The sequence below is a fragment of the Patiria miniata genome, unplaced genomic scaffold (genome assembly GCF_015706575.1).
Source record: "Patiria miniata isolate m_02_andy unplaced genomic scaffold, ASM1570657v1 HiC_scaffold_7, whole genome shotgun sequence".
Classification (NCBI taxonomy): domain Eukaryota; kingdom Metazoa; phylum Echinodermata; class Asteroidea; order Valvatida; family Asterinidae; genus Patiria; species Patiria miniata.
In genome coordinates this window covers 40,469,518-40,494,871 of record NW_024037074.1, presented here as the reverse complement: position 1 = coordinate 40,494,871, position 25,354 = coordinate 40,469,518, and the positions used below count along the sequence as shown (strand labels likewise).

The window sequence follows — 25,354 nt, the reverse complement described above, 5'->3', positions numbered from 1 at the left end:
CCGATAATGAATTTTTGAAAAGGAAAATACACGTACAGTATATTAAAAAGATTTTTGGTAACATTAAGTATAGCACTTAAAAAAAGTGACATTTTTCCCCCTTCATTTTTCAACCATTAGGAAGTGAATTAAGGTTTTGCCTGTACAGTGTATGATGCATAACATTTTATAACCTAATCTGAAGAATGTTGGCCACTGTTTGAATTAAATTGAGTAGGATTTTTGTTTTGTTTTGGATTTTGTGTTTTTCCGAAAATTGTGTACATTTTTTGTTTCTAATCTAAGTCTTTTTCAAAAGCATTGCAAACTTATCTTGTCTTAGCATTAAAGAAACTCAGGAGTTTAATTCAGTGAATAGTTAAAAAAAACAGAAAATTGGAAAGACTGTTGCATCCTGACGTCAATTCTTTATCCCAATGAAGGTCAGCCATTGCAAAAATGTTGAAAAGACGTGAATCTGGGACTGAGAAACATTTCCAATTGTGTTAGGAAATACTTACAATGTAGACAATTCTCTTGACTCTCCATAGACTTTGTACACAACCGCTGTTGCGTCTGGATACAACATTCTTTCCAGAAATTTTTTAAGAAACCTAAGAACTACTTGTTTTTTATTAAAATTACATCAAACTGACGCTGTGTTTTTGTGGGGATAGTGCATGTTTACTACTGGCTTTGTTTATGTGTGGATGCATCCAGATATATCTGGCAGACATCCGAGTACAACATGTAGGTATTCATATACCGGTACCTCTGGCATTAGATCTGCAGCTTCCCTGCAGTCCCTTGAAATCCAATCTGTTTTCGTCTGGATATTTCCTCCAGAAGAAAAAGATGGGACTTAAAGGGTTGTCTGCAAGGGTTCTCAAATTTAGCATCCCTGCAGTCCATGTGATTAAGTGCTGATGTCATTAATTTACACCATGTTCATTTTACATGTGGTATAATCTAACTACCACACTTTCAACAGCATTACCTTTGATTTAATTAGGTTAGACTGAGTGACATATGTACATTGTAATTGAATGTGCGTACAGTGTGTGCTCTAACATTGCCTACTGTTCTAACATTGCATACTCTACGGTAATGTGGACCTGTGGACAAAAGAGGTCCACATACTGGTAGTGCAGAAGTTTCAATGTTGTGTGGACTTGCCCAGGTCCACACAAGGTTAACCCTCTGGAAAACAGTTTTAGAGGAATTTTGGTGTTAGGGTTATCTGTCGCAAAATGAAGATGAACACTGGAAAAAATGGAATAAATTACCTCATCGTGATCATAAAAAGATCAGCCCATCCTTGGAACATTTTAAATCACAGCTTAATTAAAAGACTTTGTTTGTTACCAGAAACACATCTATTGACACATTTTTGTATAAAGCGCTATATAAGAACAGTTTATTATTATCATTATTAAGGAAATCATGATCAAAAATTTGGGTTGAAAAAGTGTTCACAGTGCGAGTAAAATTGTTTTTTCTCCATTTTTTTTTACACTAAAACAAAGGAATGTCCACATTAGGTATAGCATGTAAGTGTCTGTTCATGCCTACCGGTACACACATTGTATCCACACCATTCACTATTGCAGGTACAGTATAACTTTCCGAAGCTGTAGTGGGAAGAAGTAAGCTAATTGTTGGTTCATGCAACCTGAAACACAAAGTAAAGATGACCGGAAAAAAACTAAGACCAAAAAAAACCCCAAGCTATCAGGGTTTTCAAAACTTCAAACGTTTAAATGTTACTGACGTCTATAGATCTACAGTACTGCGTTAGGTTAAACTTTGTTGTGTAATGAAATTAATGAGCACTGCGCCTGGCGCACAGAGGTTAGGTTTCCCGCACTAACATTTTAGTACTGCAATCTCAATAACAGCTTCTACTTAAGGGGAAATTGTGTGGGGAAAAATTGACATTTTATCAATTCTGGTTGACCTAGTTTCCCTTGAAGAATATCCCCCTTGTGATCTCATTGTGCCTTTCTTGTACTCCTCCACTCACTGTGCAACGTGCTTAGTAGCCAGCTGATAAATCAAACTGTATTCAACCCTCGTGTTTCACTTTATAAGTACAATTTTCTCACGTCATATTTGCTGCGTCCTAACACTTTTTTTTCATGACCGTCACTAGAGATGTGGCCCTTTGACCAGGACATGTTTGGGGTGAAGTGTGCGGACACTTTGGGCACATCAAGCTCTCCGGGCATCATGGGGCAGGGTCCCAAGTGTGGGTTTGAGGACGAAGTACGTACCCATGGTGTGTAAAGGACGCACTCCTCATTTCGGAGTCCTTGTTATCACTTGGGGTAATTTTAGTTAGGAAGGATACAGGTAAAAGCTTTGTATTCCCTGTTGGTTCTGCCCTTTCTCTCTGAACCATCCTTGTTCTTCAGATTTCAAGTGGCCTTTTAATTTCGTGAAATGGTGTCCGTTGCCTAATGCCACAAAATATGGCAAGGGACCAGTCACTTTAGCAGATTTCTCCCACTTTACATGACTTGGACATCCCCACATGTGAACCAGCAGCCAAGCAATGTTTTTTGGGGGGGGGGATTTATTTTGTACAACAGAAAATGGAATAATTTTGTCCATATTTGTTGTGAAATGGATACTTTTTACGTGAAAACAAACTTTTTCCGTTCAGTGTCATTTTTATAAACAGCTTAGGCCTACCTGATGGCAACGTTCTGGCCACTTCACCGTTTCAATTATATCTTCTTCTTTTTTGGTAGCCCTACATGTAGCTTAATAACCCATGATAATGCCCCCCCCCCCCCAAAAAAATACTTCTGCTTCTGATGACATGCCTTTCAAAAATAAGGTCGGTCGGAATTTTTTTTTTCGCCAATTGTTTTTATGCTGATTGAATGGGGTATTCAATTATATGCGAAGTTTTAGCCTGAACTATTTCCATTGCACTACGAAAGCTGTGCAAAAATTGGCCACAAAAAGTGAATAAAACCTACTGTAATTATTGTCAATATATTTACGTTCGATATAATTCTTACAAAATAATGGACAATTTTAGGGTCGCGGCCAAAAAATAGGGTCGGTTGGGTAACCGGAAGCAGAATTATTTTTATTTTTTTTGGCCTAAGATTGAATTGACAGGATGTTGAAGTAAAATGCATTCTGTCATAACTGTCATTCTGTTTTTTTAATGTAAGTGGGTTAACTTTAAAAAGATCATTTAGGAATTGCATGTAAACTTTAAGCCATCAAGATCAAACTTATTATTTTGCCTAATGCTATAAAGAATTGACAACAGTTAACACGTATTTCTTGCAAACCACAGCGGTCATTTGGTGAGGGAATCATGTCTTGTACACAGCCCTTCAATGTTATTTTCTGTTGGCTTGGTAATAATAAATAAAGTTCTGCATGCCTTAATTGTGAACTTTGGAAAAACACACCACTGATCATTTTTGTTTTGTCTATCAGAAATTTAGATGCTACAAAAAACTCACACATACAATGTACAATATAAATGTTACTTCACCCTTGCATGTTGTTAATTGTATGCCAATTTTCCCTTGTAGCAGCTTGCAGATTAGGCTCGTGCAGAGAATCTTTTAAGTAAAAAACAAACAAACTGAGTTTAGTGTGCCCATTCCATGTACAGTACAGTGTATTTCATCAGCCTCATGCAGCAAACCTCACGTTTGCACAATTCCCAGCTGACAATAGTATCCTTGTAATTTTCTTTGCCTACTGCAAAGGCAGAAACCAAATTAACATGCAAGAGAAAATCCCCAGGTACCGGTAGCCGGGATGAGATTTTCTCTGTCTCCTTCGCTTTTCAACTCGGAAAAACCATTGTGATAAATGCCCGGACAATTTTTCTTCGCAGCAGATGCGCAAATTAAGTCAAAAGCTTAGAAACCACGGTCACGGATGCACCATCAGGAACACACAATTCGGTTGTGACAAAGACGCTCAAATTCGGTTGTGAATAGGAAAAGAATTGTGGGGAAAAAATTTGCTTTGTGAAAATCGGCGTCTGCCTTGGGAACTTAACAAATTGAAGGTCACAATAAGTTAGTGGAAAGATCCTTGTGTACGTGGATTCAAAGGTATAGTCCATCATTTGTAATTTGTGCATTTTGTTCGTTTGAAGCAACAAAAGTGCTCAAGATCTAAAGAAGGGTGCTGAACAACTAACCTGATGAAGTTTCAGCTCAGTTTTAGCTGTATATTTCGAGACAAACAACATTCTAGGATCTCAATTTCAAATCAAAAGTTGCTGAATCATGTTTTGAATTGGGCCTGAATTCAGCGTCTGTGACACGTTCTCACTGAGCCGATTGCAGCTACGCGATGTCGCACACTGATCCGACGAGCAACCGCGCGCGCATGTGTGTCGTGCTAATGCTTGTGCGTGCGTTTCGCCAAATAACAAAACAAGCTACTACATGTACATGTACATGTAATTTGAATTTCCTAAGGTGCTTCTTAAGAAGCACCGTTGGAAAGGCCTTCTTTTGTTGATTTCTTCAAAATGACAGCTTGCCAGAAAGAATAATTTCACAGGGAGTTTAGTCCCCTTACTATCTTTCAACCAAGTATAATATTCAACAATAGTTACGCCAGTTACTTTTTGGATAGCTGCAAATGATGGACTCTGGCTTTAAGGTTGCTGTAGAATGTACTGTACATGTACATTGTACATGTCATTGAAAAGCAGATACCATTAAGAGATAGGGAGCTGTGCAATTACGTGAAGAAGCAATCTTCTGCTGTTTACGCTGATGCGCTTGTATCTCTCAATCTGTCCTTTCCTCTCCCCACCTCCAATCCTTCCCTGGGGCCTTCGGGGCTTCCTCCCCCGCTGCCTCCCTGATCTTTCCTTCTGTCTCAGTGACCCTTCTTCCCTTGATTATTCTTTTATAACCCACCCACCGCCTTGCATGTCAGTTCTCATGCATTCCGCGTGGAGATCATCATTTCTTCGATCTTTAACGCTCACCACACAAAATCCACAGATTTCGAGTGACGCCGTCGGTGGCATTTTTTATCTGCATGCAAACGTTGATATCAACTGCATTTTGCAAATTAATGTTTGAACAAAGATTGAAAAAAGTACTACAGGGTGGCGCAGAAAGAAGGGAACCCACTTTTGACAGGAAATTTAACCTACATGTACTTTTTTTTATAATGTAGTCAAGTATAAATCGTCAACTATACGTGGTGAAACAAATTGCAAGAATAGTGTCATTATGCCAATTTGAATACAAGTCACCAAAATCACTGTTGTCCACGTGTACATGTAAGTCCGTCTCAGTCAAGCGGATGGATTAAAGCCGTCCGTGGACAAACAGGTTTGGCACATGAAATTTTTAAACTACATCTCAGAGACAAAGTATGCATTTGCAATCATTTTTGCATCACCTATGCGTAAAGATCAATATCATTAAAAGTAATTTTTCAAATATGCTCAACAAGTAGGTGAAAATTGCTGTCAAAAGTGGGTTTTCTTCTTTTTGCACACCCTGTACTGTGGGGTCATAATTGGGTAGAAAATGATGCAAATGTGGGATATTCTGATTTCTGAACATGTTTCAACTTTCCACTGTTTCCTCACTAAGTTCAGTTTTTGCCAAAAGAATTTCCTAAGATTAAAACGTTCATGCAGCCCCCTTAAATTTAGGATCTTGACATTTATTTTCATGTCTATCTACATGTAGTTGGTAAGAAGGAGCTTTTTATTTCTTACTCCATTTTCGCTGTTTTTTTCTTCTGAGTTACCGTAGTTTCTGATCACTTTATCCTTCAGATTTATTCCTGATTGTAATTCCCAAAGTTTTACAGTTTCCTTTCCATCTATATTTATTATTTTTTCCCCCCTTTGGCCTGCTTTCATCCCATGCACAGGTAGCTGCCCTTGTCAGTTTTCTCCAATGTTTATCTCTCTTGACACTCTTTCAGTTTGTGGCCAATTCTCCTCCATCTATTCCCCATCTGACCACCCACGGTGATTCCGTCACAGAAACCCGTCACTCTTAGATGACAACCACATCCTGTCCTCATCAGGCGCAGTTCCGGGACTAGAAACAAAATATTTTTGCATTAGAGGAGATTCTGTTTGTGTTCTCGTCGCCAGGTTTGCGAGCGCAGCATCGCCAGCGGGCAATCTAGCAGAGCAAACCTGAAGAAGTGATATCCAGGAAGAGAGGTTGAAACGAGAGAAACTAGCGAGATGGCCGGGGGCAGGCTAACAGCGCTCATCATGGTCGTTAACTCCACGCCATCACCATGAAGGTCGGAGATGCGACGGGGACTAGCCGGGAAGGCCGGTATCGCTCTCGCAGGCCGTGGGCAAGCAGCCTGCGCCATCGCTGTTGCTTTGGGTGATTATCCTTCTCATTGTGGCTTGTTCACAAAAGTGTTTATTCTCATGTCACAGAGATATCTGCATGTGTGTATAATGCCAGGCAATTCGTTGTTACGTAGTCCAAATCTCCCCAGGAAGCGTGTGAATTCATGAATTTTTAACCATTCCAGCATTTCTTTTAATCTTATGTAATGATTATATTTGTCCATCTGTGAAAAACACAGCAGATATTTGTTAAACCAAAAATGAAAAAAACTATCAACCCTTCCAAATGAAAATTTTGAAATGGAAGAAAAATATCATGTTATTTTGTGCATAACAATTTATATAACTTTTTTTTTTTTTAAAGCTGTGCACTTATAAAGAAGAGTCGACTTGAAAACAATCAAAAATCTTTAACATAATAAATAAACGGGGAAAAATTGCAATACAGATGCACGTCTGTCTAGGAACATTGATCAAGAGTGCGCCGAACAGCTAGACCATCTGTCAGAAAAGCACCAGACCAGCACTGAAATTATTAGATACAGTCGAGCAGTCCAGTGTACATTACGAGCCCCAATATTCCATTGGAGTCTGTGTATTGTTCTAACTGTTCGATTTCATTACATACCGGGTACAGCCTACATGTACATACTTTGCTCTTGAAGGTTGGCGTTACAGATGTACTGGTCATGCTATTTTTGAGTTGTCACCCCCAAAAGGATTTTTTTATGCCCCGCGGCGAAGCCGAAGGGGCATACTGTTTCCGCCTTGTCCTTCCGTGGGTGGGTGTGTGTGTTAGTGGGTGGGTGGGTGGGTGGGTGTGTGTGTCCGGACAAATCTTGTCAGTGCGATAACTTGAGAAATACTTAACATATGAACTTCAAATTTTGTTTGTGTATTGTTCTTGGTAATCCTAACAACCCTTTTGCATTTGGGGCCGAAAGGTCAAGGGTCAAGGTCACAGTGGCTGAAACAATAGAAATTTTGTCAGTACGATAACTTGAGAAATACTTAACATATGAACTTCAAATTTGGTTTGTGGATTGTCCTTGGTAATCCTAAGAAGCCTTTTGCATTTGGGGCCAAAAGGTCAAGGGTCAAGGTCACAGTGGCTGAAACAATAGAAATTTTGTCAGCGCGATAACTTGAGAAATACTTTACATATGAACTTCAAATTTGGTTTGTGGATTGTCCTTGGCAATCCTAAGAAGCCTTTTGCATTTGGGGCCAAAAGGTCAAGGGTCAAGGTCACAGTGGCAAAAACAAAAGAAATTTTGTCAGCGTGATAACTTGAGATATACTTTACATATGAACTTCAAATTTGGTTTGTGGATTGTCCTTGGCAATCCTAAGGAGCCTATCGCATTGGGGGTCGAAAGGTCAAGGGTCAAGGTCACAGTGGCTAAAACAATAGAAATCTTGTATTTATTCTGAGATCATAGGGATTAGGGATTAATTCATATAAAACCTACAGAAGACACTAATGCTGTCAATGAACGTTCCATTTGACCAAGGTACATGTAAGTTGATGTTAGAGTGGTGTTATGTCATGGAAACAGTCACGGTTGCGGGGCATTTGTGTTTGTAAACACACCTGACTTGTTTTTTAATGTTATTTTTTTCTGAATACAAGCGTTTTTCACTTTTAAATGAGACATCAGATGAAAAAAAAATCAGCCAACATGTAATTGAAAAATTACTGTACAAATTGCAATTTGTTTCTGGTCGACAATAATTTAGTTCTTGTACAGTTGACTGGTTCATCCCAATCAGACTCAGTAATGTACATACATGTACCGAGTACCAGGAACCAGTCAACTAGCAGTACGCATCTGTCTGCATGCAAAGGCAACCAAATAAAAACTTTTTTAAAGGTTGAAGATGCCACAATTTAAAGAAGATGTTTTTGTTGAAATATATACAGATCGAAAAATCATTAGAAGAAAAAAAAATTTCTGATGTGTGGAAGCGCATGCACAATGCACCTATTAGGGGCCTACAGCTTTACCCTTCTATGCAAACACACATTCTGTGCAAAGTTGTCCTTTCAGTCAAAATCAATCAAGTGACTGTTTTCAACTATTAAGAGCTCCCAGCCTATACATACATGTAAAGCAGGGTTGATTGGTTTGATTGTGTTTACAGCTATGCTACATTGTATGACTGAAGGCGATTGATAAGGCAGCTGTGCCTACCGGTACATCTTGCCTGCTTTTGTCTGTTGACTGAATTTGACTAGTCACAGTGTTTGCTCAAAAAGTGGTCTGACTCTTGGTGACTAGCCTGTGTAACAGGCATGGCAGGGAAAGAGGATTGATTTTTTGACGGTCTGTGACTGTGCAGACAGCTAATAGACAGTTAATATACAAAATCGCATTTGTTGAAGAGAAAGGGCAATAAATCTTTAATTTTGTCCGTTATTCTTTGCAATGTTATCTCTCCGTTGCAGCTATGCCCGGCTGATCAGTCAACATCCGATCCTACTCTGTCTGATCATTCTGCTTTGCATCACTGCCTCTGGCCTGCTGGCTTTCCTGCTCTACGATCTCCCTGATTTTGTGGATCCGGTTGCCGTAAGTAGATCTCTTTGAAAATTCAAGAACCCGCTGGAGTGCAGTCAGAGTTGGGGAAGAGGGAAAATATTTGACAATATGGCAACTCGATGTTCTGCTTTTTTTTTTACATTTGAAAAGTTTGTTTGTCCAATGGGATTATTTTTTTCAACGTGTCATCTGATTACATATGTGTTTGGAATTATAGGTTGTCGTAAACATTTCCATTTTTTTTGTTTCTGTAGAATTCCCATCTTATCTTAAAGCCATAGTCCATCATTTGTAATTAGTGCATTTTGTTCGTTTGAAGCAACAAAAGTGTTCAAAATCTAATGAAGGATACTGAACAACTTTTTTACTTGATGAAGTTTCAGCTCAGCTTCAGCTTCATATTCCGAGAAAAACAGCATTCTAGGATCTCAATTTCAAATCAAAAGTTGCTAAATCATGTTTCGTATTGTTTTGAATTGCAGCTTTACGCGATGTTGCGCACTGATCCAACGAATTATAGCAACCGCGCGCGCCTGTGCGTCGTTCCAATGCTTGTCCGGGCTGCGCTGAATAACAAAACGAACAACTAATTTAAATTTTCCTACGGTGCTTCTTAAGAAGCACCGTTGGAAATGCCTTCTTTCGTTGATTTCTTCAAAATGAGAGCTTGCCAGAAAGGATAATTTCACAGGGAGTTTAGTCCCCTTACTATCTTTCAACCAGTATGTTTTTCAACAATAATTACGCCGGTTACTTTTTTGGATAGCTGCAAATGATGGACTCGGGCTTTAAAGTTGCTTCCCCATGCTATCTTCCAAGTTTCATTCCAAAAAAATTGATTCCTTTTCTAAATTGCTATTTTTCTAGCATTACAAAAGTTGTTCACTTTTGAACTTAGAGACTTCAACTGAAAAAAAAATCGGCCTATTCATAGTTATTGAATTATTACTTTACAAATTCTATTTTTTTTTTTACTACTAGACAATAAGTCCGTTCTTGTGAAGTAGGCTGGTTCCCGCCCCACAACCAGTATCGATGTTGTATATGGACCGGGAGCCAGTCTGCTTGCAAAGCTGATCTGTTTGTGCCCAAAACATACAAGCTGAAAATGTATTAATTAAAAAACACAAAAATTCAACTTGTTGAAAAGCACTGGAACCTAACTTAAAGTGTCCCTAGTGGTGTCCAGCCATTCGTCCAGTCTTATTCACAAACACCGTAACTTATCCAAAGCTGATGATTGAAATATTAAAGATGCTGAAACACTGTACTTAACAAGTCTTTTGTTCTGAATAGAGCAGCATGTAGGTAGAGTATATGCCCTTGAAATGGGAAAAATACAAGACCCTTTGCTTGGAAAACACCGGCCACTTTACTTAATTAAGTTTATCTCAGATGATCCCTTGTTATCAATTCAGCTTGACAAATCAAACATCGGACAAGTATTGGAACAGATTTGAAGTATTTGCATGGAAGTAAGGTTATTTGCAGAGCACTGTAGTGCAAGTGGCAGATGATCTTAAAACGTTTGTATTGAAATTGTAGCCTCAAGGAATTTCTCTCAGTTTACTGATGGGCTTTCTTGGATCGGTGATGGCTTGCTCAAATTTACCCCCCCCCCAAAAAAAAAATGTAATTGGCACTGGATAAAAATTGAACGAAAATCATGGTACCAGAAAAGGTTGCATAATGGCGGGGGTAATTAAAAAACAAAGACAATTTATTCAATTTTTCTCTGCATTGACAAAAAGCTTCTTTAACCCTTTGATGCACAGATTATTTGGATTAGATAACATTTCTTGGGCGGCTTCTAGCGACCGCCCTGTGCATTAAAGGCTTAACCCTAACTCCCTAGGCTTTTTTGCAAGGATGCAACCTCAATCCTGCAAAATTCTCCCACTGCCTCCACGTAAAAATTGCATACAGCCTCAATCCTGCAAAATCATCCGTTATTTCTTGACTGTGGTCCTTGGAGGGGTGACCACTGCCTCAATCCTGCAAAATCTTCCAGCATGTCTCTATACATTATGTTCATGCGTGAGTTGGTAAAGTACACGTGTACATTACACGCTACCTAGCCATACTGTGGACAGGTCCATCAAGGGTGTAATCTCATAAGCCAAGCACCAACACTTCTACATGTATGCCCCCCCCCATATCTCCCATCCCCCCCCCCCCCCTTTCCACACACCAAACACCAGATGGTCAGGATGCATTACAGAGACACCGCAGGGGCAATTTATTAGCGCACAGCCAGAATTTGAAACCTGCCTTCACACGTTTGCCAGGGTTTGATATTAAATCTCAAGGATCAGCGAAATGAACAGTAACATACATGTAGGAATGCTGTACGTTATGAGTCAGGTAGTAGTGTGCATTTATGGGTAGTAAGGGAACCGAGTACCCGTAAAACAAACCCAACCCCAAACTTCAAATCCAGAAATTGTCTGAAAGGCTTTACAGCTTGACGTGTAAACTGCAACTTTTGCGAGCGTCATCTGTCGCTTGTTAAAACGTGAAATCTGTTTTGGTTTTCCATGTAGCCTGGTTTTCATTTTGAAAAAAAGTCCCCACAAATGGCATTCAAACTTATCTTTTTCATTGTATGAGAAGTTACTAAATATAAGTAATTTGTAAAGTTGGTTACAGGTACCCGATCCCGTAGTCTGGAACCTGTTCCTGACATCAGCGGTTGGGTACTCAATTGGGTGCCTGGTTCTGATGCATACCCCTGGAATAGTGGAGACCTTATTTAGGAGTAGTATCGGTACATTAACATTGGGATTTAATGGACCAAAGTTATTGTAAAGGTCCTTCACACCATCCAAAATGTCCATGTTGGACCCGGGCCCAGCACAATGATTTCGGGATCCCCTTACTCACAAGTACCGTAGGAATCCAACATCATACATGGCTTCTTCACAGCTCCGATGCTCTACATGGGTAAAGTCATCCCTGGCTGTTTACTCTGCCTTATCTAGCTTCCAGTTCTTGAAACTCAATGGGTCTTGAGTGCTAAGTGGTAACACATAGCAACCAATGAAAACTGGTGTGGAAATGAATGGATGTTTTCATCGGATGACATCAGCCTGCCCCAGCATAGTTTAGTAGTGAGAGAGGCAAGTTTTAAAGAGTGGTCAATGGACTGATCAAGCACTGGAAGTTAAGTCAACATCCAACATACATGTACGAATTCTACATAACAACAGATCCTTTCAATACTCGAGCGTTGGGTCCTTTGTTGAAAACGGTCCTATATCGTACAGTTGTGTGCTTAGTCTATGGGAGAGTGGTATATTACAGGGTCAAAGGGAAACACAAAGCATTGTCCTCGAGAGTATAGTAAAACATGACTGTATGTACATTGTACATGTAAATATTGCAGAGTCAAAGGGAAACACAAAGCATTGTCCTCGAGAGTATAGTAAAACATGACTGTATGTACATGTAAATATTACAGAGTCAAAGGGAAACACAAAGCATTGTCCTCGAGAGTATAGTAAAACATGACTGTACATGTATGTACACGTAAACTCAAAAGCTGTGAAATTTAGTAGGTGCTGAGTACATGTTTATCAAACCCTGATTGTAGTTGTCGCATTCTGTATGTCAGGTGGGTACATCGTCAAAATTTCATTGGGAAAAGATTATACCTTGTTTATATTGTGAGAAATAAAAACAAGTGTTTGGCATTTTCTGACCTTAATAATAAACTGGACTTTGCTCAGCAGACGTATGAAAAATTACGCTATTGCACTGTACCATTGATTAATTTGGCGATGCCCTGAAAATATTGCAGATATCCATTTCACCGGCCCCTTTTAAAAGTGTAAAGGTGAATTGTTCTAAATAATGATTTGTGGAGTGTTCAGAACATCTGTCGTCAAAACAGGATGTTTGTGGCAAATACTCGCTGTTTTCCCCTCAGTTTCTGTACAAAAAATGGAATGAAAACTAACAGATTTTTGTGAAAAGGAAAAACCAAAACATCCAAAAAGGCTGTCAGAATCGGATGTAAATGTCGGACTTGAATGTAAGCGAGCACTGTCGCATATCCATCATTTTTACATAACCAAAACAAGTGCTTTTTTAACTTAAAGAATTTTATTTTTAAATCTGATGTCATGTCACCTTGCTGGGTTTTTTTTCCCGCTTTAATCAACCCCCCCCCCATCCCAATTAAATTTTTGGAATATTCCATTTGGCAAAACAAGCTGCAGCACATTGTGATAAACATCTCCAAATCCAATGTTAACCAGATGTCATTCAGCGCTGCGTCAATTTGTTTGGGGTGATTTTTCCCCCGCTCGGTAATCACTTTAGGAAAAGCCAAACAAGAAGCCTCTAATGTTTTCCAAACACTGCGGAAATAATTTTCCCAACGGCCTGCGGCGTGATTTCACACTAAGTTTACCCCTGCGGCTGCGCACGGCCTCTACACAGACATCAAGCATCCAGTCTGATGTAGACGTTCCATAACAAATAACAAACTTGAAAAGACCCCCCCCCCCCTTTTAAAGTTGTATCCTCATGCTATTTTCGAGTTGCGTCCTGAAAAGTAGTTTCCTTTTCTAAAATGTTATTTTTCCAGTGATCATTTTTTGAATGAGACATCAACCAAAAAAAAAATGGCCAATGTTTAGTTACTGAATTATTACTTAACAATTTTATCGCGGGATAGGCTGGTTCCTGACCCACAATCAGTATAAAAAATGTACGGACTGGAAGCCAGTCTCCTGGTAAAGAGGATCTTATGGTGCCCAAAACAAACAAAACAAAAAGTTTTCAGATAGTTGCAGACGTCTAAACAAGGGAAAAAAGGAAGTTTTTGGTTGGAAAAAACCATACAAGTTGAAAATTTATTAATAGAAAAAAAATTGACAAAACACTTTTTAACAAAAAACTGACACAACATTTGTTCATGAGCTCAGGGAACAAAACTTTAACCCCCCCCCCCCCAATGTAGTATCCAAAGATGTTCTCAGGATGTCTTTCATTACCTGCGTCCTTCCTTTTGAGACTTTACATTAAACCTGTTTGGGGATTTTCTCTTTTTTTTCCTTTTTTTAATTGGAGACTGTTAAGGTTAAAAATAGGCACTCACAAGTCCGTACCATATGTCACCGACATTCAAAACAACTGTGCCGAGATGTCTCAGCATTACTTATATCCTTCCAAGGAAACTTGCTCGTGCCGCGGTGTGTTAGACGGGCCGTGTTATTGAATTTGAGACGAGTTGGGTTGCTGCACTCTGCTTGAGTCCCGACCATATTGTTGAGAAATTGGGATAGCGCTCTGGGGTAATTGACATGAACTACGTGTAGTGCATGTATTGGAAATTCGATATGCTATCATGACTGTCTGTACATCTCTGGAACATTTTATTAAAAACATGTTTAGGAAACTGCTCTGCTTTTAAAAACTTGGGAAGCAAACACATTTTTGTGTGTGGCAGTTTGTGAAGTTTTAAGCCAAAAGTAAAACTCGACTTGCATTTGCAGTGCGAATCAAGGGTAATTTCTCAATGTATGTACAGGGTGAGACAAAATGATCTGGACCCAAATTAAAGAAAATATTATAATATGTAGCAATTATCAAAACAAACTGAAATATGTTTTATAGGCTTTTGAGGTGACCTCAGTAAGGCCTAATGGCCTTACTGAGGTCACCTCAAGCTGCACTCTGAAGGATATTTTGAGAGTTTTAAGGAATCGAAGCGTTATCTGCAACATCAGCCGTCATTTTGAAGAGAAAAAAAGTTGGGTAAAAAAAAAAACCCGCATCGCCGCACCACTTTTGGGGCAAGCTCCATACCAGAAACCGGGGACTTTTTGGGGGGCCTTGGGTCCAGATCGTTCTGACTCGCCCTGTACATGAACAGTATGCAGAGGCGTAAATTGGTAATGGTAAATTGATAAACTTCTTCTCTCTATTCCTACAGGTTCAAAATCCCTTGGAGACAAATCTTTTTCAATAGCGGGCCCCAAATTATGGAACACTATTCCCATCAACATCAGGGATGCCCCATCTCTCACCATTTTCAAGAAACGTCTTAAAAGTTTCTTATTCATAACATCCTAGTCCTCTCTTGTACAGCGCTTTGATCTATTTTGTAAAAGCGCTTTATAAATACTTTATTATTATTATTATTATTATTATTATTATTATTAATGTATTTGGTGGAGAATTGGGGATGGATTGTGTGTTTTCATTTTTTTTTCCCCACCTTGGCTCCACCTCTCCATTACCACATTGCATGTTCCAGTCATGTGCGTGCACGCATGTCGGACTTGTGCTGTAACTTACAGTGTATGTTGAACATTAGTCACAGCTGTGATTGGTCGAAAATGGGGGGGGGCGGGGCTTACATGTATTGAATCAGTCTATTGGATGTACACAACTTGTGCGAAGCACTTCCCCTTATACATTACATTCAGCTTCAGTAGAAGACATTCAAACGGGTGCATACCGATGTTCCCCAACACCGATGTTCCCCAATACCGATGTTCCCCGAAATCCTTACCCTATAACCCTAGCCCTAACCCTAACCCTAACCCTAACCCTAACCGTAATCCTAAGGATTTCGGAAACATCGGTATTGGGGAACATAGGTATTGGGGAACATCGGGTAGATCCCCATTCAAACTACAGGGTGAGTAAAAAAAAAATGAAACCCAAATGTTGGGATCATTGTTTTAGTGAAGTTCTGCATGTAGCACTTGAAAAAAAAACTAGGATATGAAAGCCCAATTCATAAGCTTTCTTTCAGTACAAGAATCATTAAAATCGCTCATGTACTTTTCAAGTTACGGAATTTTAAACACAAACACCGTTTTTAAACTTCTGTACACAGATCACAAAAATGGTAAGTGTTCTTTCAGCAAAATGAAAACAATTCTATATCCTAGATTTTGAAAGTGCTACATGCAGAACTTCACTAAAAAAAAGGTCCCGACAATTGGGTTTCGTTTTTTTTTTAACTCCTTCTGTACAGTGCATCACCAAGCCACTTGTAACATTCATGGCCAACTTCTTACTTCAATCATGTCAGTTTGCAAAATTTGCCAATTAATATCTTTGCGTTTTCACTCTCCTGACCACGAGGCGACGGCACTCGACTTTTGTTTCTGTAAAGGGAGAGAAATTCTAAAAATCTGAAGAAAAAAATCAACCAGAGGTTTAGAGGCTCAGTGTGAAATTTTAATATCCGACAGATTTCTAGCAATCCAGCCGTCTTATTAGGAAAGTTGTTACTCTCATTTGGCACATCTGGAGATGGGACAAAATAATTGGATGCTCAGTTTCGAAAGCTGAGTAATTGCGATATGATTGCACCTGGGTACGCTCGCTGACACGCTCCCAGATATCTGACTTCTTACTCAAGGTGCTGCTTGACGTCAGTGCTTCTTTCTGTTTTTTTTACTCCATTTCATCTGATAGCAGGATTTCTTGGCCTGAGATGAATTTTGTTAGGGACCCGGGGTAAATATTTACAGGGGTGGTCTCGGCGTCAACAAAAAGCAAATATCCGCAAGCGTCTGATAATGCAGACCTGTGGAAATGACGGGTCTAAAGTGCACCGGGGGTTCATGCTTGTACGTTTGTCATCCGAAGTGGAAAGTGTGGATCTTGCTGAAAGTTAAAATGGAAAAAGACTGTGATTCTCGGAGCAGTTTTAGAAAGCATTAGAAATTGGCATTCCAGTTTTTCTGTGCTGTGTAGTCATTTGTAAAATAAACATTACTGGTTCCTGTTATTTCCTACCCCAATAATCCTTGTATCGCCCCAAATCCCCTGATTATGCTATGGGTATTTAAATATTGTTTTTCCTTGTTATTTTTCGGGTCTTCGTGGATGTCAGTTCCCCTGTTTTTGTGTGAAGTGGAAAACAACATCTGACTGAGATGGGTCACGCTACATATTGACAAAAATGTCCGGTGTACTGGGTTGGTGTGTTCCATTTCCATTCAAAATGCAAACGTTGGGCAGAATGTGTAGCCTGAATCCTTACCTGATTTAACCTCACCAAGATCTGCAAATAAGGACCTGCTCGTAATATTCTCCGAATCAGACAATTTCGTTTTTTAATTGTTGAATGCATTTTCATTGTGAATATCATGTTTTATGGATACACCCTGATTCTGTTGTATAGAGACCAACAGTAACTAAGACTGTCCCAAATGTTTTGAATATGCGATCATCAATTGAATATTTGAATAGCTTTCTCCTGCCTTGAATATTTGAAAACAAAAAAATTATGCACATAACCACAAGACTGTGATGTTACTTCTAAATTTGCGGCATTTTTTAGTCAGGTGCCACTGGTTTTGATGGTAACTCTTTTGTCGACGGCGGTTCATTGTTTCTATCCTTTTAGTCGGTTAAAGCCCTGGACAGATACAAAATACTTACTGCAAACTCTCCTTATCGATCGCCGCACGCAAATTTCAACTGGCGCGCTCTGCATGCAACTTTTGACCTGCGTGGCACGATGCAGCTGGCAGTTTCGAATATCCGAATATTCGATCAAACACATCAGTGTCGAGTAATCGAATACTATATTATTCCAAAATATACAGCCCTAAACCTTAACCTTTCCACAGCACAAAAATCCCCCCCCCCCCCCCTGTGTGAAGGAGAGCTGAATAAACAGAATGTTTAATTTCCAAAAATCCATTTATTTTAGAGGGTCCTCATATCCGGCACTATTAAAATACGCATGTTCCTCACCTATGAACAATCCCTCCAAAAAAAAAAAATCTGTCAACAGATTTGAAGACCTGGGAACGGCCAACTAGGGAGGAAGAAGTCTCTTGATGCGTTGCTAGGCAACCACACACCATCGCTGCCCATCCAAGAAGACGGGAATAAAAACATCTTTTAGGGATTACATGTACGTCCAATTCACTTCATCTCCCTTGGGCTTGGAGAAACTGTAGCATGCAGTCCCATTCCAATTTCAACAAAAAGTAAAGGCTCGGGGGAGGAAACGGAAGTGTGCTCTTCATCTCGGTTTTGTTTTTGTTTTTCCGTTGGCTTGTCGCCAGCGTGGGATTTCTGTTTGTCAGTGTTGATCAAGACGTTTGCGAGGAAATGTCAGACCGCCTTGTCAGGGACAATCTTTGGGGGTTGACATTAAAAAGGGTTTATTTGGTTTCATGGGGTAATGTCAGTCAGCGTACCATATTAATGGGTTATTAGGCATGATAGCAGTTATTCACATATATTTATTGTGTTGGTAATGAAGATTTATTTCCAAAAAGGTCTATCCAGTTGGGGAAAATAAAGTGAAAAATGTGATAATTAAAACGATAAAACAGCTTTTTAAACTTCATTATTCGCTTTATTGTATGTTAAAGGGGCACTGCGTCCTGAAATCCCCGAAAATTTCAAGTTTTAGATTCTTTATCCTACATGTATTTCAAACATCTGGTTGAAAGGAAACCAACCTAATGTCTTAACGTTCCCAAGAAAAGACGAAAAAAACCCACTTGTTTACATCGGACACAACAGAGTATGATAGGTGTTTCCTGTCGTTTTCATACAATGTATGATACACGTTGTGTGTGTCTGGCAAAGCGCCCAGTTTTTAAAGGATAGTTGTGTGGATGTTGATACATGTATCCTACTTTTAAATGTTCTTTCAGATTAACATCATTTCGTTCAAAACGCGTTTTTAGCCCAATTGGGCGTACATGTATTTCAGGACGCAGTGTCCCTTTAAACTGACTTTGGGCAGCTGGGAGAGAGCGGGATTCTAAAAGGGAACAAAATATCATTTGATCGCATTTTGGAAATAACCTCTTCAAGTATAAATGACTAATAACGTGCTTCATAATGCTGATTAATATTAAAAACATTCCAAAGGCTTTCTCAGTAACCTCAATAGTTGTGTAGTTTCACAGCTCGATACTGCCATAAAAATACATACATTTTGTACAGCTGTCATTGACCCCACAGGTCCTTCATGTACTCCTGAACGAGAAGAAATTATATATCAGTATATACATTGTAATAATTCTGGAAAATACAACATTTGCAAACATCAAAAAATAAAACTACCAAATCATTTGGAAATACCTTGCTGGACTGTTAGTGAATGACAGTGTAAAGCATCCTGTAAAATCATGGCACCTGGTATACTGTCATTTTCAAGAAAAGTGGTATTTTTGTATCAATTTCCAACGCTGATCGGCCGATCAGCGTTGGAAACAACTGGCTTTTTTTTCAAATACTGGCCCCAATTGACCATCGCACTTGTTTGCAATCGATTACAAACCTATGAACGGGTACGAGCCAGCTAGACTGGTTCCCTGACCTTACAATTCCCCAATGTATGTAAACTGCTCTGTTTCTTCTTATATGGAGTCAGGGAACCAGACTACAGGAAAATGATCGTTTTTCTTGGTTTTTATAGCATTTTCGAACCCAAAACCTCAAAAAAGTCAGTGTAACTATATTTGCTATATATTTCCAACCCCCCAATTCCATCCATTTCTGAAAATTACAGCAAAAGCAAATGATGTATATTCCCTTTAACCCACAATCTACAGAATGACCTACAAATTCGATGACTTTTCTGGACCCCTTTTTTTCCCAAAGGTTTTTTTTTATCATGAATTGTTGTTCATCCAGCTTTAGAAGGAATCCAGTTGTACAACATATAAAAATGCATGTACGCTTGTTTAAAATCCTAATCACAAATGACATTTCGTAGATCGAGCAACACCACCCCCCCCCCCCCCCCCGCATCGTCTTTCATTTTGGCATCTTGCAAGTTTTATTGTCTCTTCCTTAATCATTCTAGGCAGCCCTGATCAATAGTGTCGGTATCAGTTATTGACTAACTAATTAACCCAGTGGCGGATCAAGGGGTGTGGAGGCCCCCCCCCCCCCCCCCCCCCGGCAGTGAGCGAAATTTTCTGAAATAAGTAAATATTTCACTTGAGAGAGCCCTTCTGCCCCCCCCCCCCCTCAGCAGTTACCTCTCTGGATACGCCCTTGTTACCAACTCTGCCTGAAAACGTTGGTCACCTCCGTTATCTGAATGTGTACAAGCAGTAAAAGTGACAGACATTTCCCTCTTTACTTTGTTAGGGTTTTGAACCACGGGGTACGGCCATAAGCCAGCGGTCTGTCACGTGGCAGAACATGCTGGATCAAACTGGAGCGGGCCAGCTTCTGTCTGTCTACCCAGTGCATGGCAGCCGCCACCCCTACAGCCAGACAAAACAGCCTCCAGTGCACTCTACCTCATCCAATGCCTCCATCAACTCAACCACAGCAACCTCAACGCCCCTCACGCTGACTGCCGTGCCAGACACAACTCAGACATCCGTGGATGAGATTCAGGCTGTTGCTTCTGGAGATGATGATGACAGTAGCAGCAGTTCCAGCGATTGGCGGGGTCCGTATGATGGAGAGTTGCCCTTCGGAGCCGTGGATGCCAACGAGCCGTTCTTCTGTTTCAACCCCTGTGAGTTCATGTGGTCTTCTTTTTTCCATTGTATTACTGTGTGTTTTTCCCTGATATTCTATAAAACCATAGACTGCTTGTGTGGTTTTCAGCAATACATAGGCAGGGTGGTTCAGGACTTCACATGGAGCAATAGGCAGGGTGGTTTTGGGCTGAACATGGTGTAGTAGGAAAGTTGGTTTGGGGTGGTACAGAGATTTATCAGTTAAGGTTTTACGAGAGAGGAGATGGTTAAGAACTATGGAATTGAATTTGCTCAATGCAACAAGGTCCGTGGCTCAGATCAACTGTTCACTGTTTATCAACAAAATTGACCTGAAAATTCCATGTGAGATTTGTTCGGTTTTAGCAGGGTGACTGTTAACTTACCGGTACATACATGTACTCGGGGACGGATATAGCTTTCAGGAAACGGGGTGGTTGATGTGAAGGTGCAGGGGTTTTGAGTGATGGTTTGCTTAGATCTGTTACTGATACTGATACTATTTTGGTTTGACCTTTACAGCCAGAGAGTATGCCCGGATGGTGTTTGAGCCAATTCACTCCGGTAATCTGCTGACGTTACACGGTCTGCAGTCAATGTGCCAGTTGGAAGAAGCCAGCGTCCGTCAGCATCTGCAGTTTATGAGGAGCTGTTACACCAACAGGAAGGGGGAATGCTGTCCCAGCTGGTCAATCGGAAACTATGTGGCACTGCTGAACAACCGTTCCAGCTGCGCAGAGATAACGGCGGGTGACGTGGCAGAAACCCTGGAGTTGCTGCAGAAATGCTCCCACTTCTATCGCAGCCGGACCTTGCTGCCTGACTGTTGGGAGACAAGGGAGTGGAGACCGTGCCCAACCAACATCCACCAGGACTGCATCCGCTATGATGCTGTCTACTCCATCATGCATTACCTGGCTGACGTGGAGTTCCTGAGTGTGGAGAAGCCCAACAATGTCCGTGTGCAAAACGCCATGGTCATCCTCCCGGTGCATGCTGGGAACGACATGCGGGAGGTCTACGAGGACATCTTCCAAGATAAGGAAGTGGAGAACTCGGAGGTTCGAGTGACGGGATTGTTCTTCAACCTCAAGTACGATCTCTTCGGCGAGCATCTCACGGCCGAGGCTTTGTATCCGTGCCTTGGAGTGGTGATCATCATCTTGCTGATGTGGATATACATTGGATCGTTGTTTATCACCGTCATGACAGTGCTGAGTATGGCCATGTCACTCATTCTGGCCTATTTCCTCTACCGTGTCGTCTTTGGGATTCCCTTCTTCCCATTCATGAACCTGACCACTGTTATCCTCCTGGTGGGCATTGGAGCCGATGACGCCTTTGTCTACTGTGACATCTGGAAGCGTACCCGTTTAGACCACGTCAACACCCCTCACGTTCTGGTGGTCTTGGACACACTGCGGCATGCCGCGGTGTCCATGTTCGTCACCAGTCTGACGACGGCGTCCGCTTTCTTTGCCAACACCATCAGCAGCATCACCTCCATTAAATGCTTCGGCATCTTCGCAGGGACAACTATCCTTGTCAACTGTTTCTTCACCGTCACCTGGTTGCCTGCCGTTGTCACCATTTATGACCATTACTTTGACGGATTCTCCTCCCTCAGGAAAGACACGAGGGAGTACAGAACCTACAAATGGAAACACTTGTGGTGCACTCGTATCGTCTGCTATGTGCACAAAATCAAGTATGCCGTGAGCGAATGGTCCCGCATTTTCTTCGACAAGATTTTACCTTGTGTTGTGGTCAAACTGCGGTATATGTGGCTGCTCACATTAAGCACGCTTACCCTGGGTGGATTCATTCTGATCTTCTTAAACCCAAAGCTTCAGTTGCCCACTCTTCCTGAATTCCAATTGTTTCGCTCGCTGCACCCATTCGAGCGATACGATTTCATCTACAAAGATATGTTCTGGTTTGAAAAGGTCAACAGTACAGGGTCACAGGGTTACGCTCATTTGCCTTTGACAATTGTCTGGGGAATTCAGCCGAAAGATAATGGCAATCCCCTGGACCCGGACAACCACGGTACCATCACATTTGATGAGACATTTAACCTTGCTCTGCCGGACTCCCAGCAGTGGCTTATGAAATTCTGTGCCAGGTTACGTAACCACACTTTTTACTTTCCAACCTCAGGGCTGCAATTCAAAAACTGTTTTATAGAGAACTTCAAGACCTGGATGCAGTCTAGAAACTGTCTCGACCCCGAAACGGGGGAAAGTCACAGACCATGCTGCCAGGAAAGCGCATTTCCGTATTCTCAAGACGTCTTTAAGACATGTCTCAAGGAAGCAGTTAGTGTACTGTACCATGAGTTCCCAGTGGCCTTCTCAAAATACACCCCGGGGCCTCGTTTCAGTGGCCCCAAAGACAAAATTGTGGCTGCCATTGTTGAGTTTGACAGCACACAGACTTTCACATACTCTTTTGAACAAATCAAATCATTTTGGACCAGATTTGACGCTTGGGTGAACTCAGAGATGAAAAACGCTCCCCCAGCCATGCAGCATGGATGGTTCACAAGCTTCTTGGATTTCTATGATCTCCAGGACAACTTGGCCCACGGTACGCCCATTGCTCTAGGCATGTCCATCATCATCTCTACCTGTGTCATGTTTGTGACCACCCAGAATCTCCTGATCAGTCTCTACGCCATCCTGTCTATATCCGGCACCATATGCGTCACCATCGGGGCCTTGGTGCTTCTGGGCTGGCAGCTCAACATTCTGGAGTCTGTCATCTTGTCCGTCGCGGTGGGGCTGTCTGTTGACTTCACGGTCCACTACGGCGTGGCCTACAGGATTGCACCGGAGAAGGACAGGGAGTCACGGGTGGTGTTCTCTCTGGGCCGCATGGGATCCGCAATCACCATGGCTGCCCTGACCACGTTTGTGGCAGGCGCCTTGATGATGCCATCAGCCATCCTGTCCTACACCCAGATGGGTACCTTCCTCATGCTAATTATGTCCATCAGCTGGGTGTTCTCAACGTTCTACTTTCAGTCCCTGTGCCGCACCATCGGCCCGGAGGGGTCCTTGGGTCAGTTCCTACTCCCGGGCAGTACCTGCTGCGCTCAGAGAAAGAACACCATCAGAGCAGTCGAAGATTCAGAGGTTATCCATTCTCATTCCTCGGAGGTGCCAAGCTCAGGTGAGTCGCATGAACTGGAACCCCTCAGCTCCTTTGCGGCATCAGATCTGAGCTCGCCTGCACCTAGCACCAGCTCCCTGGGCGCCTGCAACAAATTCTCCCGCCATCTGGGAGTTGCCCCGCATTGCCCGCACCACCACAGGGCCAGGCACAGGCCCGAGAGACCGCTGGTCCCAGTCACTGGCCCTGCTCATTCGGAGGTGGTATGGGAGGGAACCAGCGGGTTTGTGACCCGGCTCTACCAGCCAGTGCCTCAAAGTGAACCATCCCCGTCGGCTATTCTTCCAAACAGGAATCCAAATATTCCCGACATCTGGGTGAAAATGTGAATTGCCGTGAAATTCTGGATTGTATATATTCATGTTTTGTAACTTTTTGGATTGGGCATTTTGGTCAGTTCTGCTTGGAGGCAGAGGACCATCGGAACACCTTTTGATTATAAATTTGATGTTTGCAATTTGAAAGGGGAGAAGGTTTAATTTGACTTAACTGTACTAGACCTGTGCAACTTCCTTAAGTTGCTAAGAGTTGTGATTTGACTTGACCAATCCGTTTATACCACTGCATGTTCCAGAGGTGTGTCATATCAAAATACATGATTGTCAGACATTTTTCCGACATTAATCATGCTTGTGATTTGTCACAAAAAAGGGGGTGGGACTTATATTGTTTTTGTCACCCTAGTTAACTTTTATATTTGAGTAAATAAAAGGTTTGCTGAACGGCTTAAATGGTAATCATAGCAAACCTGAGCAATTGCTTTGAATGGGCTTAACCTACATGTATACCTACAACCTGTTTTACATAACTCAATAGAACTTGTATCACATTGTATTACATTGTATTTACTCATTGACGAAATCAATAAAAGCTTAAGTGCTGGGCGGTTAGGGCGAAAAAAGGAGTGACAGGTAGGACGGTTTGGGGCGGTACAGGGACTAACCCTCCCTCTCTCAGTAACCCTATGGGTCAAAATCTATCACGTTACAATTTTGAACAGGTCTGTAAACTGGCCTCATCTTGGTACAATTGACAGGTTAAATAGCTGCTACTCAAGCTGTACCAGTATTAATGGTCAACCTATCTATCAAACCACTTGTAAACAGGCTTTGGCAGTTATAGTGTGTAATGGGCCTTATTCACGGGTCGGACATATTGAATTGAAAGTGAGGTGAAATCTTAAGTTTTTGAAATTGCGAAGAGAAATGAAACCAAGTTAATTTCTAATTAATTCAAGTCTGCTTCATTGGATAATTTAAAATTTGTAATTAAACATTCTCTAATGTTTAAAGCCAGATTTAAAAGAAAAATGACAGTAAATAAGGCTGCATTGTGCCTGCGTAAATTGTCTGGCGCCATCCCATTCAACAGTTAACAATTAATGAAATACATTCAGGGAACTTGACAAAAATGGCCAACTCGTGAATAAGGCCCATCCATGAGGGGTTTCTGGTAGTTGGTGACCAGCCTGTACAAAAGCTATTGAGAGAGGAGGTAATGGTTAGGTTTTTGACAGTTTGTGATAGTTACATGTATAGGATGGCTTAACTAATGGGTTAGAGTCACCACCCAAACTCTTTTTGTTTGTTTTGTTACAAGGCTCTGCTAGGATAACAATAAAGCTATCAATTAAATAATATTGCCTCGAAACATCTCACAAACCACTCAATTGCAGCCAGTACTACATGTATATGGCCCTAGGTGAAATTATGGAAAATGTTTTGTGTCATTTTATTGGTACATGTAGGGCTGGTTCCATATTAACTTACTGCTTATCAATTTTTTTTTACAGCTACTGCTTTAAAAAAAAGTGTACATTACTTTACAAAATTTAATTGCAGATAATGCAGTTTTTTTGCTCT

General features: G+C 41.1%; 1 protein-coding gene across 1 annotated transcript in view; it reads left to right on the top strand.

The window, feature by feature from the left end:
- The window catches only part of LOC119745433 (protein dispatched homolog 1-like), a 35,675-nt gene extending 10,998 nt beyond the window's left edge, over positions 1 to 24,677 (top strand). Inside the window, exons 3-6 of the mRNA XM_038221773.1 lie at positions 6,101 to 6,347; positions 8,766 to 8,889; positions 19,957 to 20,335; positions 20,841 to 24,677. Coding sequence (XP_038077701.1) covers positions 6,253 to 6,347; positions 8,766 to 8,889; positions 19,957 to 20,335; positions 20,841 to 23,821 — 3,579 coding nt within the window. The 5' untranslated portion in view covers positions 6,101 to 6,252 and the 3' untranslated portion in view covers positions 23,822 to 24,677. The remainder of the gene's footprint in view (positions 1 to 6,100; positions 6,348 to 8,765; positions 8,890 to 19,956; positions 20,336 to 20,840) is intronic.
- Positions 24,678 to 25,354: the final 677 nt, after the last annotated feature.